This window comes from Mastomys coucha, unplaced genomic scaffold (assembly GCF_008632895.1).
Source record: "Mastomys coucha isolate ucsf_1 unplaced genomic scaffold, UCSF_Mcou_1 pScaffold20, whole genome shotgun sequence".
NCBI classification, from domain to species: Eukaryota; Metazoa; Chordata; class Mammalia; order Rodentia; family Muridae; genus Mastomys; species Mastomys coucha.
The window spans coordinates 120,568,402-120,588,942 of record NW_022196903.1 but is presented as its reverse complement, the minus strand read 5'-3'; the positions used below and the strand labels follow the sequence as shown (position 1 = coordinate 120,588,942).

The window sequence follows — 20,541 nt, the reverse complement described above, 5'->3', positions numbered from 1 at the left end:
AGTTGGCAAAGTGCTCTGAGCTCTTTGAAAAAAAAAATAAGGTTCTCCACAAATATAAAGTACTTATTATTTTCAGTTCCCCTCAGATCAAATTAGGTGTCAAGTTTTAATCTATCACCTGACACCTCTGATTGCTGGTTGCCAAGGCAGAGTGACTTAGCTTTTCAAGAATGGGGGATAATGACATCTGGGATGCTTCTTTTCCACACCTTCAACGCACCGTCAACCGACTGGCACCGACTCCTACACTTGCCCCTGAACTCTGAGCCAGGAACTGGATGCCTTTCCTAGGCCACCCTCTCAGGCACATGGCCTGTGTTCAGCAATGTCTTAGTGAGGGATCTGGGGCGCTCTGCAAATGACTCAAAGCCTGCCTATTCTGAGGGTGTAATAGCAGCACTGGCCTCCCTGTGAAGTTGGGAGAAATTTGAAATGTAGTTTCCTGTGCCTGCATCCACGAGTGGGTCTGCCTGTGAATGAGACCCCTGGGGAAACTCCCATGATTTTTGCATTTCCAGGCCCTGGAATGGTCCATCTATAGGGAGGGCCTTGTCATCAATGTTGTTCAGGTGAGCCCAATGCTCAGGCTGGGTCACATGGGGTTCCTTAAGAGCTCGTCGGCACCTCCTGTCAAACTTGTTTTAAAAGACAAGCCTCAAACTACAAATTACCGACTCTTAGATGATCCCAAGTTAGTGATGTACAATTTACCACCTCAGCCTGGTGTCTAAGCCCATGGGTGAGTCAAGGGTCCTGTGAGGTGCCGGCTGACAACCCCTTCCACCAGGAAGAAGCACACAAGTGCTCTGCACATGGCTGTATGAAGAAGGCTCAAATACATGCTAAGTCTGCAATGATTCCTTGTAAGATTTCTTCCTGTTTACTACAGTCAGCCTGATCTCGTCTCTCTGGAGAGATCCCAGCTTCTCTGGGAGCCTTAGGAACTACTGATCCCGCAGTGACAGCAGAGAGTCCTGTGTTGGTCTCCCTCATGGCCAATCAGTACGAGACATTAGGACTTCCCAGCTCACAGCCCAACTTGGATATGTGTATGCAGAAGTCTGAGGCTAGGGAAAGAAAGACATTGGGGAAGTTGCCAGCTCAGCTTCCTCATCCTGAGATGTGATGGGTTACCCTAGATTATACTATACTAGACTGAGTGTTTTCAAGGGAATCCCTGTTGTATGACAACACTGTATGCAGACCTCCCATGTACAAAGCTGGAAAAATGCTGGACAGCCAGGACTGAGAAAGGAGAATGTAGGGCCCTGAGTTGTGAGCACTGAATCTTTCCTTGCCCTGTCCCACTTTCTAGGAAATGTCAGTGTGATTCTAGGGCTCCAAGGACAGAAGTCTAAAAACTCCACTGGATTAGATCATCAGTATTCTTCTGGTCCTGCCAACATCACTTAAAGTAGATTGGGAGGAAGGGGAGGAGGATGGAAGAGGGGAGGAGGGCAGAGGAGAAGGGAGCAGGAGGAAGAGGATGATGATGATGATGATGGTGGTGGTGGTGGTGGTGGTGGTGGTGGTGGTGGTGGTGGTGGTGGTGGTGGTGGTGGTGATAGGAGGAGAAGAATCATGTCACAAACTTTAAAGTCAAAGTTCATTTGCTTCCTCGATTAGTTCTGTGAAGAGACAACCTAATGTGTGGCATTTTGAAATCTAGTTCTTCACATATGTAAGTGTTTTAGGGACAGGAATGTTGAGAAATGATTTGTATTAAGCAACTGTCTCAGAAACTCTTAAATCTATTTACATCCCATTGCTTCATTTTCTTGGTAACTGAAGACCGGCAGCTGAGAAAGGGCGTGGTCCAGCTGAGAGATGCTGAAGAGGGGCAGATTTGGGTGGAAGAAGTCAGATATCAGGGTCACTTGGGAGGAAGAACCCTGGATGGACAGGCGAGCCTGGGATGAAGTTGTGCATGTGCAGAGGGGCCAGAAGGGAGAGCCGGGGACAGACAAGAGTCTGGCAAGCTCGAGAGCTTCCAGGGAGGTGGCTGCTCACCTCCACGCTGCTCAGCCACTGGCGGATCGACAGGAAGGATTGCTTGGCTGTGAGGTCATACATAACAGCCACACCGTCAGCCTTTCTGAAGAACTGCTGGCTGATACAGCGATATCTGCCATGGGAGAGCCACCGTCAGAGTTGTGCCTTCCTTGGGGGCCCCCGGGGCTAGCCTGGGACCTGCAGATGCAGTTCCTCACCTCTCCTGCCCAGCAGTGTCCCACAGCTGCAGGGCCACCTGCGCATTGTCCACAGTGACTGTCTTCACTCGGTAGTCGATGCCTGCCAGGGGAAACAATCCTGTTAGAGCTGCATTGGTCATGGGCACCTTCGATTCCATGTCAGAAGATGATGCCTTCCTATCTGGAACCATGGCAGGGAGCCGTTCCTGGGTAGTGCCTTGGGGATGGTGTGGGGAAATGGACTGAGCACTGCCCAGGTAGACATGAGGCTGGAGTGCTGGTCTTGTCTCGGACTTGGGGCTTAATGACATCACCAAACCTGTCTTTGCTGTGGGCTCCCTGCTGTATCATCATGCACCTCTAGGACACCGGATGAAATCATGCCGTGGCCCACATACAAAGGCAACATGCAGTGAGTGGACGACTTCCAGGTTGCGATAATAACATACTGACTAAATCCCTCCTTCCTCTGTAGCTTATCCCTCCTTATAGAAGTCATCTAGGAAAGGCTTTGGCGAGCAAGTACGTTTTCTAAAGATGGCCCACTGTCTTGCATGGCAAAAACCCCAGAGATGTCTTCTAAGGGTCGATTCTCACTCCTGCCTTTCCTGCCTCTGTTGTGTAGTTTAAAGATTTCCTGGGTATTTACCCACCCTATTGGATAGATTTCCTGCAGAATCCATATGAAGATGTACTTTCATGTAGTAATACTGTTTAGATGAACTTGTGATTTCATAATTCCTGATAATGATTTTATAGAGCTCCTGAACTGATACAAGTAATCTCAACCCTTCCCCACCCCCTAGAATAAAAGCTGCAAATAGAGCTCTGTGAAGCTTCATGTGCTATGGACTAATTGCACTAGGAAAAGAGAACTGGCTCAGAACACATTCATGATCGAGAAAAACATTCACTCTAGGTCAGGTCCAAGGATGAGGCCACAGGTGTGCACTTTGATAAAGCTAGGCCATGTGAAACTATTGCTTTAAACTTATAATGAGCTTATAGAATCAAGCACTGCTTTGAACTTATAATCTACATTCTTCTGTAATTCCCTCTGTGTAACATTTTTATCTATGGGGCGATTTTTTCTTATATGGAAGACTTTTGTCTAAAAAGCTATACAAAAATTGAAAGCAAAAATAAAGACTCAATGTAGTCATTTTCAGCTTCACCCAGTGTGTGTGTGTCTGTGAGAGTGCCTGCTGCCCCCACCTCTCTCTCTCCCTCCTTCCCTCTCCCTCTCCCTTTCACTCTCTCCTTTTCTCTCCCTCCTTCCACCTTCCTCCTTTCTTTTGTCCTTCTGCTCCTTCTTTCTTTCTTTCTTTCTTTCTCTTTCTTCCTTCCTTTCTTTCTTTTGTTCTTTCTTTCTCTCTCTCTTTTTTTCTCTTTCTCTTTCTTTCTTTCTTCCTTCCTTCCCCTCTCTCTCTTTCTTTCTTTCTTTCTTTCTTTCTTTCTTTCCTCCTTTCTTTCTTTTGTCCTTCCTTCTTTTCTTTCTTTCTTTCTTTCTTTCTTTCTTTCTTTCTTTCTCTCTCTTTCTCTCTCTTTCTTCCTTCCTTCCTTCCTTCCTCCCCCTCTCTCTTTCTCTCTTTCTTTCCTTTCTTCCCCTCTCTCTTTCTCTCTTTCTTTCCTTTCTTTCTTTCTTTCCTTTTTGTCTGACTCCTGGTTGCAGAACTTGAAGGTATCCCTTTCCCCTTTCCCAGAGACTCGGGAGGTTCTCATCCTGCAGGGAGCAGAGCAAGGGTCAGAAGCCTGGGCAGAGACTAGAGACACTTGGCTGTCACAGAAAGAGGCATGACATGTTAAAGGTCACCTCAGGCCCTTTGCTTCATTGACAGAGCCAGAGACAGGAATGGATTCATCTGGGATTCAAAAAAGAGTAGAATGCTTTTACTATATTTTTATATATGTCTCCATCCTTCAGTGTCCTCAAGACATCCATGAGGGCTATAATGTGCATGCCTTTGAAGATACATGCATGCACATGCATACCCGACACACACACACACACACACACACACACACACACACACACACACACACACACCATGATGAGAAACTGCAATCAAGATTCCTCCCATCCCTGGGCTGGCACCTATCATGAGGCTCCTCCCTCCATTTCCAGCATCCTTACCAGGAGCACCAACTTCCTAGAACTTCCCTTCATCCAGGCAGCCCATGGCCATGCACATCCATCAAAACAGAGGACAACTGCTAGCTGCTGCACCGCAGGCAGGCTTTCTTCTTAGTTAAAAGCATGAGAAGGAGGGGATATCCTTCCCTTTGGAGAAGCCTTCTTTCCTGCTTTCTCTACACTTTTGAACAACCAGCTGTGGATATTGCACCAACAAGGCCAGACCTGAAACCACTCAGAGAGCCTGAAGTCCCAAGAACAGAGCTTTCTCTTGCTGGCATGGAAAACTGGAAGAAGGCAAGTGGATGTTGCTGGAGGCAGCTGATCTCGGCTGTCTTTAGCAAGCCATCTCTGCCTTCTTGTTTGCTTGCTAGAAGATGGGCAAGGTCTTTATTTTGCAGGGAGTAGGGTAGACAGAGGGCTGGACAGATGTGTTCTGGGCTGTGGTGAGCTTGGCATGAGCCCTCACTGGCCCTGAATCAGGGCATTTCTTTCTGCAACATCAAACAGGCAGCTGGGGAAGCACAGAAGCAAAGCCCACAGAGGCTGTGTGTGTGCAGCTAGAGAACACAAGGATAGCACAAGGTAAGGATGGAGCGGCTGCATCCAGACACCACGGCAGGAGAACAAGGGTGTGCTCAACAGAAGAAGCAGTAAGAATAGTGTGGGGCCAAGGGGCCTGGAGTAAATGAGTTAAGACCATCCCAAACTTTCAAGGTGCAAGCCCAAGGAGACCCAGGCTCTGCCAATGCCCAGCGATATGACCTTGACCATGTCATTTCACCTCAGTTTTAGAGGTTCAGTTCTTGAATACTGAGGGGGGGATGGAGGTTTGAAGGAACCAAATTGGAGGGTCACAACTTCTAAGTTCTGCTGGACCATTCAAGGATGGCATTGAGACATCCTTAAACTTGCAATTAGTCGTGATGGCTGAAGTGCTGCAGTGGTGGTCTGAGCTAGAGTTGAGTTGAAGGGTCCCAGGAAGGTGACATCAGCCTTTCTGGAGAAGACAGGCCAAGCTGTCATGACTCAGGGAGGGTAGGATAGGAGATATGCATGACATACAAATGCACAAGATGCAGAAGAACCCTGGGGTGGGGGCACAAGGTAAGGGGATGGTCAAAGGAGAACAGGGTTTCTGGGCTGTGATTAAAATGGAGAGGTTATCATGGTGGCTCACACCTTTAATACCAGTTTGGGAGGCAGAGTCAGGTAGATTTCTGAGCTCAAGGCCCACCTGGTCTACAAAGTGAGATCTAGGACAGCCAGGGCTACCCAGAGAAACCATGTTTTGAAAAAACCAAACCAAACCAAACAAACTAACAAAAAAACAAAACAACAAATGAAAAAAACACAAAATGGCAGGGGGTGGAGGCAGTATGAAGCAACATGGAGCCTGAGCACTGTGGAGGAGCCCTGGCTGCTAGGGGAGGTTTGGTCTCAGATGCTCTAAGTTCCACAAAAATTGTCATTTGATATCTGCAGGTCCCGAGAAGCCCAAACAGCCACTCGGGGGCAGGGGGGATCAGGTGGGGTCCTGAGGTGGAGTAAGTAGGACCCACGAGTTGTACCTCATAGTACATACAAGCGAGGGTTCTGCACACCATGTTCTCATGGAGTGTGGGAGGCCAGGAAGCCACCCCAAGGCACATTCGTAAGTCCAGAAGAATCCAGAATCTGTTGCTGAGTGGAATCACACCTACTGCTCTGGACATGGGGTTGGCCAGAGCTCTGGATCAGGGTCAGGTTGTCGTGGCCTTGGGAAGCTGTGACTCTTCCATGCCATATAATCACCAAAGGAACTCATCTTGGTGGCTGGTGTGAGAGTCGAGACAAGGCAAGGCACATTAGTGGCTTTAGAACTTGCCTAGCTGCTGCTCTGGTGTGTCTGGGACCCATGATAAAGGGCCTAATGTGGGACCTTTAGTTTGTCCTTGTGGGCTTGGAATAGGAATGGCTCCATAGACTCATGTGTTTGAATACTTGGCCCATAGAGAGCACACTATGAGGAGGTATGACATTGTTGGAGTAGGTGTGGCCTTGCTGGAGGATGTATGTCACTGTAGGGGTGGGCTTTGAGGTTTCAGAAACTCAAGCTCAAGGCTCACTGTCTCTTCTGCTTCCTTAAAATGAAGATGTAGAACTCGACTCCCTCTCCAGCACCGTGTCTTCCCCATGTGCCACCATGTTTCTCTGCATGACAGTAATGGACTGAACTTCTGAACTACAACCCCAATGAAATGTTTTCCTTTGTAAGAGTTGCTGTGGTCATGGTGTCTCCTCACAACAGAAACCCGAACTATGACAGGCCTCTTCCTAAAGTGTAGCTGTTTCCCATAGTGTGTGGTGGCCTCCTGGGAAGCACAAACGGGTCAGTCTTCGTCTACCTCAGAGCCTTCTATCCCAGGCCTAGGGTTAGAAGTGGAACTGGACTTGACCCCACTGTCAAGAAAGGCATGTGGCTTAGACATGTGCCTAGGGACTTGAAAGGCATCTCTCTGGTTACCGTGACCCCATGATAGAACTCTGACTTGTGGAACCCACACTGGAGCACCCTCCGGGAAAGCCATCCTTTCTGCCTACAGCCACTGTGGCATGTCTTGATGGTTAACACACTAGATTCCTCTCAAAAACAAGCTGGGTCAGAGTGTCCTGGGTTTGGGGCCAGTGCCTGCCCTGCTTCCTTTCACGTCTGATGCTCTGGACTGGGATGCCCTCTTACTTTATGTGGAGTGATGTAGGAGTCGGGGACCAGATGTAACAGCACATATAAAGGCTCTTCAGTAAGAATAGGGAACTGAAGCATGTAGGAAGAGACCATGGGTAGAAAAGATGGTGGAGGAGACACTTCAGAGTGAGGGGGAAAGGCCACATCTCCCCAGGAGAGGCCCTGGGGCTTGGGACGTTTGCCCTGGTCAGACACCAATGGTATAGATGGTCTAGCCAGAGACCAGGCCTAGGAAGCACTAGGGGAGGGAGGACTAACAGAGGACCGAGTATCAAATCCTTTCTTTTTCACATATCAAAGAGCAAGGAGGGACTGGATCCTCTTGTAATCACAAAGCCAGGCAGTAGCAGAGTCAGGATGAGGACCTAGGATTCCTTATGTCCCACTGAACCACCCCAGCCTGTTCTACTCCCAACCTCTGCCCACTTCTAAAGGCAGAAGAGGGATCCTACCACTCCTGGGTTGCTACGTGCACACAATGCAATGTTGCTAGGTTTCCATGGAACGGGCTAGGTGACGTCTCGTGAGGAGTGTCAGCACTGATGGAGTAAGGGGGACAGGGCTTCTCATCTCTCTGGACCCCAGTTTCTCAATCTATCAGCTGATCACAATGTGAAGACAGGTGGCAACAGCAGATATATATGGTCACGGTCAATGCTTAGACTGTAATATTCCACTGACATGTTCAGCTGACTCATCAGTTCACCTAAAGGAGCTTGGCAAACAGTCACACGTCATCTTTTGTTGGGTGAGTCAGCTTGGTAGAAGCTGAGAAGTTAACGTGCCCTTGAACCTGCACGCACTCCAATGCTATGTGCAGAGCTGGGCGGAACAATTATAAGCCCCTCTTTGAATAAAATATTATCCCTAAGTGAGAACACACTCAGCCATGATCATCTCATGATCATGGCATGATCATCTCCCAGCAGAGCCAGGATCCAAGACAAGTCCAAGTCAGTGGGCAAAAGAAGCCTTGCAGGGTGCTAGCACCCTGTGCACATGTGCACATGCACCCATAAGCCTGAGGGCTAGGCAGGGAGGAGTGGGCCCATAGGAAAGGTGGCGTGGCAGGGCATGGCTCTGGGGGAGTTCCCATCAGATATGGGGAAGCAGGAAAGTTCAAGGCCCTGTTGATTGAAACCAGAGCAGAGGACTGGTGGGATGGATCCATGGTATAAGGACTTGCCTAATAACCTGAGTCTGACCCCCAAACCCACACAGTGAAAGGAGAGAGCCACCTCCAACAGGTTGTCTTCTGACTTTCTTATATGTGTTGTCATGTGTATGCATGTTTCGCACACACATATGTAATTCACGCTTGCATGTATACATACATATGTACTTACATACATATGATTAATTTTTTTTAAAGTGAGGCGGAAATAGCATAACCTGGGTCAGGGCTCACAAAGGGGACCAAAGACCTCAAACTCACCTTTGTCAGCCTCAACTTCCTAATACCCACCTATCCTACCCTCCCCTCCCGCCCACCCCATCCTCCCCTCCCGCCCCACCCTACCCATACATCATGAGCTTAGCATCCCAGCAGTGCCAGGAGACACGGGCTCCTCCTTGCTTCTCCTAGACCTCGGCTGAGCAGCCAGTACCACTGCTCCTCTCATGAGCCCTTCATTCCCTCCCTTGAACAGAGAACTCACCCACAGTGGCTGCCATGCCTGGAGAGAAGCGGGCCTCACAGAGCCTCCTCAGGAAGGATGTCTTTCCTACAGCGGCATCACCCACAAACACGATCTTAAAGAGCCGGTCAGGGGTAGAGGGCGCCCTCTCCTCCTGTGGATGGAAGACAGTCGGTCATGTTAGGCATGGCCACCAGCTGCTGCTAGGTTGCCTTTTACTACCACTGCAGGGCCCACTGAGATCCTAGCACCAGGAAGGCCGCTTCTGCCCCAATGAAGCTAGACTGGTCTTAGAGCAGAGGGCACAAGCAAGAGACAGTTAGGAGCAATGGCAGCCTTTCACATACTCTCATACCTGATGGAGCTCTGGGGCAGGCAGGCGGGTCCTGGCTGGTGAAGTGGATGGGCCAGGCATGTGACCAATTACTGGGAGTGTGGTATTCCCAGAGCATTGAGGTTAAGAATGAGATGGGCACAGGGGTCCAGAAAGGAGGGGCTAAGGGAGAAGGAAGAATTCTCTGTGTAGGCAAAGAGGACAAGTGTGCTGGGTTTTTTCTTCTTGTTATTGTTTTCCTGTTTGGTTTGGGCTTTTTTTTTTCAGTTGTTTGTCTTTTGTTTTTGTTTGTTTGTTTGTTGTCAACTGAACATAGGATTATATGGGAAGAGGGAATCTCAATTGAGACTATGTCTCCATGAAAATGTCTATAGGACATTTTCTTATCAATGATTGTTTTGGGAGGGCTCAGTTCACTGTGAATGGTGCCATCCCTAGACAGGTAGTCTTGGGTGGTATAAGAAAGCAGGCTGAATGAGCCATGGAAAGCTAACCAGGAAGCGGCATTTTCCTATGGCCTCTGTTCCAGTTCCTGCTTTCTGGTTCCTGCTTTCCAGTTCCTGCCTGGACTTCTTTCCCCGACTTCCCTTCATGACTGTGAGCTGAAACAAACCCTTTCCTTCCCAAGTTGCTTCTGGTCATGGTGTTTATCACAGCCACAGAGCAGCAACTAGGACCACAAGGTGGTCTTCTGAAGGGAGAAAAGAGAGACCCAGAAGCTAGCCATAGGATTGCGTGCTACTGTGTAGCTCTTTTGACTTGAAACATCCCCTCCAGGAGGGAAGAGGGGAGCTTCTTAAGACTCAGGAAACTACAGAACATTGAAAGTTCCAAGATTCGCAAGGCTTCTTCCAAAAGTTGCCTAAACAGAGACAACTGGTCTGGAGGGGGAAATTCTCTGGAGTAGGTACCTGCAAGTTATACAGGGAGCTTTAGGAATGGAGTGTTCTGGAGCCATCATCACCCATGCTGGGGTGGGCTAGTTGGTGATATAGCTGCCTTTGAGTTATGCATACCTGTTCTGGTAAGTAACCCCAGTCTCACTGGATGGAATCATGCCTCTACTCTGAAATCCTAGGTGCCCAGACTACAGTAACTAGTTACTAATGATCATGTGTCACCAGGAGAAGTCACCAGCAGGTATATAGCTTCTGGGTGGAATGGAGGCTCTCTTGAGTCTCTCTCTACACATGGCCCTGTGACCTCTCTTCGGCTTCAGTTGTGACACAGTCATCTGCCATGAATAGCCAGGTGGTGACTTTTTGACTCTTGTGCTAGTTAGTTTTTGTTCACTTGGAACCCTTGAGTAACTGCCTCTGTCAGATTGGCCTGTAGGCAAGTTCTTGATTAATGATTAATATGGGAGGGCCCAATCCACTGTGGACAGTAGCACCCCTGGACAGGTGGTCCTAGGTTGTATAAAGAAAAGCAAACTAGGCAAGTCATGGAGAGAATGCCAGTGAGCGGCATCCTTTCACGGTGTCTGCTTCAGTTCCTGCCTTCAGGTTCCTGCCTTCAGGTTCCTGCCTCCAGGTTCCTGCCTTCAAGTTCCTGCCTTGAGTTCCTGTCCTGACTTCCTTCAGGGATAGATGGGAACGTGAGGTGACTTGGAATGTGTAAGATAAAATAAGCCTTTTCTTTGCCTCAATTGTTTTTGGGTCAGTGTTTTTATCATAGCAACAGAGAATCCAAATGAGGACACCCTTCCACTCAGGCAGGTGGGAAACCTCCAGAGGCAACCATCCATTGTTCTGCTCCTTGAGCCTGCCATCATCCTGGGACTGTGAGCTAGACCACTGGACTTTTTCAAGGGCACAAATGTAGCAGGAGATGGTGTGAGGGACATCTCTCACAGAGAGCTATTTCTTCCAGAGTGCTGTCTGATTACATCCTCACCTTCAAGCTCAGCTCAGCACTACTGACCAGAGGTACGACTATTTGGAGTAGATTTAAACGTGGATTTGAGGGAATTAGCTTCTCCAGTTGAGCAAATGCTATAAGGGAGCACAGCTGATAGTAGCAGTACTGAGTTTCTAAACAAAGCCACTAACAGACTTTGGGGGTGAGATGCAGTACTTGGGAGAGAATTTAAGGTCAACAACAAGATTTTAAGATAAACGAAAACAATGCCCTCTGTCCTTTTTGCTTTATCCATTGAATACACAGGGCCCTGGCTTCTGCATGACTCTTGTCCAGTGCCTCCAATTGTCATTGGTTTAAATATGGAAGAGCAGACGTAGTAAGAGGTGGGAATGTGAAACCCAAGGTGCAGGTGGTAGAGACGGAGGCTATGGCTCTGATTGCAGAGTGTTGCTGGGCTTTTGGCCCCAGGGCTACGTTGTCCCTTCCCTGGGAAGTACCCAGCTTTTCAGGCTCAAGCCTATAATGTCATGAATGGCTCCGCTGGAGGCAGTCTAACCTATAAGAGCAGGGAGGTCCCCCACCTGCTTTCCTCTCTTGAGGACAGTCATGTATCAGGTGACAGACAGATGGGTTGTAGGGACATTAGGGGATATAGGATCTATGTTGTCATTTCTCTTGCCCTCCTACATGCTTAAAAAGCAGGGGTTAGGGTATATCTAAGTCACAGAAGGTTTGCTCCCCATGTACAAGGCTGTGAATTTCTGTCCTTAGCACTACCAAGTAGATGGACAAACAAATAAACAAGCAACAACAACACCCAGAACCCAAATCAGAAAACAAAACCTCCAAACAAAAAGCAATATATTCTGGGCTGGCAAGATGGCTCAGTGATTAAGGCACCTACTACCATGGCTGACAACTCACATTCTATCTCCAGACCTCGCTCAATGGAAAAGGGGAATTAACCCTTGCGAGTTGTCCTTTGACCTCTGCATGTGTATTGTGGCATGCGTGTGTCTACACACATGAACAAATAAAATAAATTTTTAAAAAATTAAAGTGATATATTTTAATTTTTAAACTTGAGAAATATGCAGTTGTAGGGAAAAAAGCAAAATTTCTCTATAGTCTGAGATAGTCACTATTCACATTTTATGCACTTTTCAGTCTTTATGGCTATATTAGAAAATATTTTATTTAAACGGATTTGAGAATTATACACACACATATAATTTTATCCTATTCATCATAATTGTTCAAAAACAATACAAATCTCTAAGTCACTAAAGATTTTTTGGAATCATGATTTTTTAAAGCAGGTATGCAATATTCTACTAAATTATTATAATGTATTTTATGTCCCTATGGTGACCTTTGAAAAAGTTCTTCTCTTCTAAACAGCACTTACAGCCTTCACTTTTCCCTGGCAGTGGAAGTGTGGGTTCAAAGGTCATGGCATTTGATTCTTACTTCCAGATGCCCTCCAGAAGGGCGATACTGTCTATGCCTCGCTGCCTCATGGTGGTCTCCCACAACTGACCCTCTTTATTCTCTCTGCCTTTGCATCAAAATGGTGGCAGAGCCTTGTGAGGAAATATAGGGGGCAGTGGGGTACTCTGTAAGAAAAGAGCATTTACAGAATGTACAGCTTTTGAGGTATGTGCTAGATACTCTTATGCTAAGGGCCCAGTAGAGAGGCAGGCTGTCCCAGCTTCTCCCCTCTGGGCTCCCACTTTTCCTCCTGGCAGTGGGGAAACCATATCTGACAGGCTCATGATGAAGACATGCCTCAGCACACAGGAGCCATAACAGTGTCCTTCTCTAAGCCTGACTCTACGGACTTCTTGGTCATATGCTATGATAATGGGTGACATGTTGGAATGATTTTGATATTGAGTCATCTATGCCTACTGAAAGTGAGTGTAGGCTTGTGCCTTGAAGGGATTTGGAAAGGGGGGGCCCAAGGGAGATGCCCCTTGCATACTGCCATGGAGTTTCTAGAGCCATTTTGGAAGACCAGGGCAGAGGCCAAGGGCTGGATGGCCCATTTCAAAGTTAAAGTCACAAACCAGCAGAGGAATGTATTCCCATAAGGCAAAGAGGTATCACCCTTTGGGGGAGCATCTGGTAATAGGAATCATGACCTTTGACCTGCTGTCCTTATAGAAGTCAGAGGAAAATCTGATTGAGGAGAGGGATAGGTACAGAAACATCCCGGAGGGAAGAGGACACAGAACACCGGAGAGTGACAGAGGCTTAAACGACTGAGATCAAGAAGAAGATGATGACAGGCACTCTAGACAGAGCTGTACCAAATGACCACTTGTAATGGATCTTAGCAGACACTGTATCCGGCAGGTGTTCAATAAATGCTTCAAGTTAGAAGACACAGTGTGCAATATAGGGGAATGGGAATTAACAAGGAGGACTTATCGGCACTTACGAGTCCCCATGATGCTCAGCCTAGAAGGTGTAAGGAAGGGAAGGTGACCTTTGGGACACAGAACATGGTGAATCCCCAAGCCAACTACAGCTGGCCTTCTGTCTATCCTTTGGGCTTCCTGGGCTCAAAGTCAAGGGGCAGATCTCAGCCTGGACTTTACCTTGCAGAGGGTCTCTTTTCCGACAGGCTGCCCTCGGGGAGAGGAAGGAATGATATCCAAGACTGGGACTGCCACGCTCTGCCCCTCTGTGCCCTGGTCAGAGACCTCCTCCTCTTCTGGGCATCTGCTCAGTGGCTTCTCAAAGCCTCCTTCCAGGAGCTGAGGCAGGGGATCTTCCTCAATAGAGATGATTCTTCGGAGTGCCTGGCGACATGGAACCCCAGTCCCTGGCTCCCCAGTTGCTAGTTCCTCCTCTGCTTGAAGATATGCACTCAGGCCCACAGAGCTTCTCCTCCTCAGGGTGCCAAATACGTCTTCCTCCTCCTCTGACTGGCTATCAGGATGGGGTGGGGAGGAAGATGGGTGGGAGGAAGTGAAAAAAATATCAATATGGAAGTGGAGGGATACTCGCCTGCAGGCAGCACTGGAGAAAGCTCCAGGGAAGAAGAGGAGACAACAGACCCATCATTCAGCTCATGGTTTTGACAGCCTAATAAGGGCTGCCTGCTGCTGTGGCTGCCACTGCCACCACCAAGGCCAGTGATGGAGATGGATCATTACCAGGTATCAACTAAAAGTAAAGGCCTTGGTCTCTTGTGGTGCAGGACTTAGAGGAGAGCCAAAGCAACAAACAACACAAATATACTCTTGTGAACCAGATTAGTCAATGAAGAAGGTACTGAAGAAAGGATCTCGCAGGGTTAGAGATGTTACAAGGACTCTGGGCGGACACTCAGGTGGTTGGGCTCTGCTCCCATCACATGCCCTCATTAACTGAATATCATTATGGAAGGATATCAGTTCTCGAATCTCACGTTGCTCTCCACAAAACATGGTCCATCTGCCTAGCCTATTCATATATGAGACAACTCATAAGAAACATAGCACACACACACACACACACACACACACACACACACACAGAGGGCATTCTCGCACATGACACATCTGCACAGTGCACACTCACTTAGCACCTGTCTACACAGCACCCCTCAGTAGTAGTTGCTATGAGAGATCTCCTCCCACCCATGACAGATGTCCCTCAACTCAGAGACAGATCATTATGAATAGGCTTGGGTCCGAAGACCAAGGAGGCCAGTAGGAGGTGGAAGGAACTCCGCAGCTGGGACATAGGAGAAGCACACGCTGTATTTTCCAAGGAGAGCAAAGTGCACGCAGAGCTCCAGAACCTCGAGGCTCCTTCTCTCTCTGCTCAGCTTGAACAGTTAAAGCTGAGAGCATTTCAAATGAGGCAGGCACGACCTTATGAGCAAACACACATACTCACGGGCACACTTACTCTCATGCACACGGAAAGAAATGCAGATGGGCCTGCAAGATGACAAGATCAAAGGGAAAAGGACTTGAATCAAGGAAAACAGAACAGTGCACATACGAGAAGCACCATTAGCCTTGCCCCTAGCTTCTAGGATTTGTTATTCCTCAGAGCAGTAATAGGAAGGTGTGTATAATAACAGGCTTTACCAGAGTGAGCCTATCACTATTTAAGCTAGCTGGGATTCTGAAGGACAAATTAAGACAGTGTTTATTTTCAACAGCGGTGAATCAGTTTGGATAGAGAGAAGAAGATTTATAGTAATTCAAGCACTTTTCCCTTTACTTAGGAAACAGGAGAAATAAAAGCCAACTAACTGGCTTCTTCCCATCACCCTATGGATGTATGCTACCAAGCCCATTGCCTGACTGTCTTAGTACATAGTATCCCTGTACATTTTTAGATGATTTCATATATAACATGAACATGTACACACACACACACACACACACACACACACACACTACATGTTTTCTCAAAGTTTTTTTCCAACTAGAAAAAGAAACAACCATTTAAAGTGTGCCCTAAAATGAAATGCTTCTTGGAAAACAGCGTTTTATTTGGGAACATCTGAAGCACTGTTGACACTCCGTAATGGCTTCAGCTTAGCATGTCTAAGCTCATTTTTTGTTTTGCCACCAAACACTTCCTGCCAGCAGTAGAGAGAGTAGCTGCTTTTGCCAAAATCGATATTGGAATTCAGAGTGCACATTTTGATGCTTAGTGGATTATTTTCTATTTCCGCTGTTTGGCTGTGAGCTCATGAGAGAGAGAGAGAAAGAGAGAGAAGGGCCTATTTTGCAAACCTCTGCTCCAGTGACTGGCACTGTCCCTCACAAACAGTGGCCACTCAATACTTATCTATTAAATGTGCATTTGCTGGTGGACAGGCATAGAGGGAATGTCACGAAACCTGAAAGAATGTCAGGGGCAGAGCAGGTGATCTATAAACAACTGTCGAATCAATCAACCTAGAAATACATTCAGTTCTGAGAAACCAACAGGCTATCAAATACTAGTGTAGAAAATTTAGCTTCCAGATTGTATCTCATTACTGAGCTATTGAGTTTTAACTCATGGTGATCTGACCCAGGGGCTTCCCGGATCAGCCCATTTACATCCCGGAGTCATTTTTTCATTTGCGTATATTTTAAGTTCATGTTCGTACATCTCGGTGAGTGAGTTTACACATCTTCTTCCCCAGTCTCGACGCCTGACAGGTTAGCTGACCTGACCTCTGTGTGCCCATCCATGTGGACAAAGGGGTGTGTATGACTTGTCTGTCTGAATAAGCAGCAAGCCAACACTTTCCATGCTCAAACTCAATTCCCAAGCCTTCCAGCAGCAACAAAATATGTTGTCTTCGAGTTAAATATGAATCATTGGAATGATCTGTCAATCACAAGCCCTAATTTTGTCTCTAAAGGGGTTTCAGCTAATGGTGATTCTATATGACATTTTAATTCAGCTCCCAGTCTGTATAATTATAGACTCCAGAAAATCCAAGTGGATCCAAGGAATGGAGCATTGTCCCCCCACCCCACCCCCATCCCTCCATCGCTTTCTCCCTCATCATCTGCTCCTCTTCCTCCTCACCTTCCTCCTCTCCCTCCCCATCCTTCTGAGTCAGTCTGCAGTACCCGTAGGCCCCTCTCTGCAGGCCCACAGTAGAGCAGGGTAGCCTCAGAGACAGCATCTGCCCTACAGGTTTGCTCTGCATACTCTCCCTCCAGCTTGGATGTCACCACAGAGAGGGATGAGCCCTCCAAGAATTAAGGCAAAGGAGTGAGACTGACCTCAGGCCTCCCTAGTAGGGCCGCACCTCAAAAGAGCAGTCAATGTGGGCTCGGAGGCAGCCCCCAAAGTGGTGAGATGAAGGAAAGGGAAAGGAGGGGTGGAGGGTGGTGACTTACCTCCTAAGCATTCCCCTGCCGTCCAAGTACTTGCCAATCACAGAGCCAGATCTTTGCTTCCTGCCTGCCTTGGAAGCAGCTGTGTTGGCCTTGGCTGTTTTATCTTTCTGCAGAAACACAAAATGCCCTGAGATCCATTCCTGTGCATCCATCTTGACTTCTGCTTGAGCAGAAGTGAGGGGAGGCTCTACGTGGGACTCTAACTGAGAGAAGCAGGCTGGGATTTCCGGTTTCGTCACCCACTCTCCAGCTTTTCCACCCCTCGTCCCCTCCAGTTAGAACTCCTTCATTTCCATCCCAGAAATCCCCTCAGAGGAGGGAATACAGAGTGGAGACCTGAGGGTGTCTTGTGCCATTTTTCACAGGAGCTGGTCATTTGCAAGAGATCAGAAGAGAAGTCAAAGATATGTACTTCCTGGGAAAATATCCTTGTATTTTAGATCATATTCTTCCTTGTGACTCCAATCTCCCTTTCTCACCAAAGCCCATGAGGTGTTAAGCTAGGGACCCCTCTACCCCCCAGAGGAGCAGTTATTCCAGAGCTCTGTCCACCACCCCCTCACTAGCCCCAAACCTCTGCAGTCCCCTGTGAAAGCAGGCTGGGTATGGATGAACTGATCAAATATCTATAACTCAGAACTGGACGGGAACAGGGCTCAGAATCCCATTTGCCAAGACTCTGGGACATAGCTCTTCCAGGAGACACTGGGAATCAAATCACAGGAAGAGTGCCGCTTGGATCAGCCACTCCATGCTTCCCCATCAATAAGGCCCTATCCCCCTTTCTTTGATTCCCTTCTGGTGTTCTTCCCTTCACCACACTTCTTTCAAAGCAAAATGAGTTTGGCAGTGAAGGGATTACGATGGCATTTGGTCGGAAATTTATAAAGAATGTCAGCATTTCTTCTAAAACAATTAGAATCATTATCATTATCAGACAAGCACGTGCAAGTTTAAGTCTTGTTCTGATAGTACACATAGACGGGCAGCTGAGGCGAGGGCCAAAGACACAGTGGTGTAACAAGGACCCTTGAGATGGCAGGGTAAGTCGGGGCTGGGGGTACTAACTCAGGGCACGACAACTCTCTGAGGCTGGCCGTATTTACGTTCCTGCCCAGGCAAGGCCTCAGCACACACCTTCTCTCCTAGATTTTTTTTGTTTTGGTATACACCACACACACACACACACACACACACACACACACACACTTTTTTTCTTTTTTCAAAAATCCTTACAACCTGGGAGAAAGAGGACAGGGACCGCCTTCCTCGTGGGAGAGTCGGGATCGTGGTGAAGGTAACCAATGCTTTCTTCAGGGATATGCTAGTTCACAGCATGATAATCTTACAGTTAGGAAATCACACTGACTCACCCTGCCCCTTCGGAGAATCCAGTGTCTCCCTTCTAAAAGAGGAAATGAGGAAGGCCATGCAGAGGTCTCAAGCAAGTATCTTCCATGGGCCTCGCTGTGAAGAGCTGTGACTGTCATATTGTTTGGGAAACTATGGAGCACTGTGCTCGGGTATGGGAGAGGGGCTATGTCTAGAGCAGAGATAAAGCTGTATGCAAAACCAATTGTGTAAATAGCCATGTGTGCATTGTAAATTTGCTTGCTGACAGCATACAGTTTGAGAATTTCATGGAGAGAGAAAATTTTAAATGAAAGAGCAAACTGAGTGTTTGACCTCAGGTGATAATGACTTTTGAACTGTGCCGTTTCCCGGGGGAATTATCATTCCTACATCTGAGATATCTGTGGCTCTCCCAAGCATTTGAGTCTGACTGTGCCAAGAGAAAGGCATCTCCCTTCACAAACTACCTTTTTATTGCTTGCATAATATCTTCCACCTTCACCCTGCCCACACCAAAAGAACCCAATGCGTCACAAGTATCAGGACAATCTTGGTCAGTCCTGGCATGGATCAGATGGCCCCTGGTCCTTGTCTCCCTCTGCCCCAAGTCCCAAGAGAGCATTGGCCAATTACCTGGAAAGTTATGTCCCGTTCATCCCGGAGGTGTTTGTTCCTTTCCCTGTGAAGAGCAAGGGAAAGTTATTCAAACATGGACTGTGCTGTTGACTGATCAAGGGCTCGCCCATTAATCAGCCAGATAGGTGCAGGAGAAAGCATGGTATGGAAGGCCCAGAGATGTGGCTATGGGCGGGGGAAAGCTCATGTGTATATCAGCTCCGAGGCAGGGGGATAAGACTGAGTAGTCTTGTGACACACACTGTCCCTTGAGGAACACTCAGCCTCCATCGATGGGTACAGGATGACATGTATCCTTGTGACTTGCTACTGGGCTCCCTCTCTGCCCAGTTCATCCATTCGCGAATGAGGGTGCTTGTTCACAGATCTCCTGAAATAGGAGTTGCTTGCCAAACTTTGTTTAGCATCCAGGACACAGGAGTAAGCAACCACAAAGTTGTGGACTCTGGCAGCTTGCGTAAGGTTGGGGTGAGGACTACTGAGAAACAGAATCGGTGGGGGCATGGGAAAAGGAGAACCAGAGAGTGTCAGGCATTTCAACCTGAATGGTCCGGGAAGCTCTGGCTGATGAGAAAGTGTCTCTTGATGGAGGGAAGAGGAGCTGGGCAGGTGTCTGGGGAAAGAGGGCTGAGCAGGACAAAGGTTTGGTTGTGATAAATGTGTGAGTTGGAGAAACAGGAGGGAGGACCACAAGTCACTCAAAGAGCACCTCTTGCATTTCGAGTAGTGGGTGGGTCGAGACTTGACTATTCACAGTCTCCTGGACCACAGGAAGAGCTTTGATTTTCGCCCCAAATGAGACATGAAACCATGGGTTGGTGATGGGATGGGGTGGGATGTGTGGCCAACAGTGTCATGGTCTGATTCCAGCATTGAGAGGATCCCGTTGGAAGTCACACTAAGCACAGACTGTCAGCAACAAAGGTGCAACCCTGAGAATGGACTGATATTTCTAAAGAAGTAGAAGCCATTGGTGACATGGGAAGGGCAGTTTGGATGGAACTGTGGACAGGGAAAAAGCCAGCCTAGAACCTAGAGAATGAAAAGCTAACAGATCAAAAAATGGAGGGATCTGTTTGAGAATTCCAGTTGGGAACAGGGCTGATGTGCATGGGGATAGCCTCTGCTGGGAGCACTGGGACCTCACACCACATCCACGGAGTTAGAGACATGGGTGCTGGCAACATGGAGCAAGCGCTGAGGACTCATTCTGATTCTTTCTGAAGCAGGAGCCCACGTGGCAAGGTGGGAAGCAGGGGTTCAGGGAGGCTTAGTGAGAGTTCAGAGTGGATAGGTGACCTGACTGAAGGTGCAGGGTGTTTGTGGGACACAAATGGCTGGAAGGCTCTTCTCTGAATTCAAGAGGGTTGGCCCCCTCCGTCATCTCAGCTCTGTGTGATTTTTGCCTCCGTTTGTGCTGGTGGCCTGGAACCAGTCCATACCGGCTGAAGAGGGAGGGCAGGCTCAGTGGAGGTCAGAAACTAATTATCATCACGCAGTGATCACCTGCTGGGTGTGACTGCCGTCTTACTGTTTTCAGTGACACCCAGGCCTTGGGACTTGTCTGGGGAAGAGATACAGAAGGAAAACCCTGACAATGACAGAGGAGTGAGGTTCTCACGCCTGAAAAGACCCTCATGGTGGCTAAGCAGCAAGCTGCCAACCAGAGTGAGGATGCAGAAGGCCCTTGAGCTCCCTCCCCACTTCGTGGCAAAGCACACTGGGTTGTTTTCTGTTTCATTTGTACTTTCAGTGCAGGATGTGAGCAGAGGTTAGGGAAATCCTCAAGTCTCACACTCCAGCCGTGGTCCC

At 48.0% G+C, this 20,541-nt stretch overlaps 1 protein-coding gene across 6 annotated transcripts in view; it reads right to left on the bottom strand.

Annotated features, from left to right (window-relative positions):
* Positions 1-20,541, bottom strand: part of Cracr2a (calcium release activated channel regulator 2A) — a 94,269-nt gene that overhangs the window by 10,082 nt on the left and 63,646 nt on the right. For all 6 annotated transcript variants that reach the window (XM_031383527.1, XM_031383526.1, XM_031383529.1 and 3 more), the window contains exons 10-15: positions 18,727-18,772; positions 16,741-16,847; positions 13,492-13,825; positions 8,713-8,845; positions 2,211-2,292; positions 2,011-2,125 (exon numbers count right to left, since the gene is read on the bottom strand). In XM_031383527.1, coding sequence (XP_031239387.1) covers positions 2,011-2,125; positions 2,211-2,292; positions 8,713-8,845; positions 13,492-13,825; positions 16,741-16,847; positions 18,727-18,772 — 817 coding nt within the window. The remainder of the gene's footprint in view (positions 1-2,010; positions 2,126-2,210; positions 2,293-8,712; positions 8,846-13,491; positions 13,826-16,740; positions 16,848-18,726; positions 18,773-20,541) is intronic.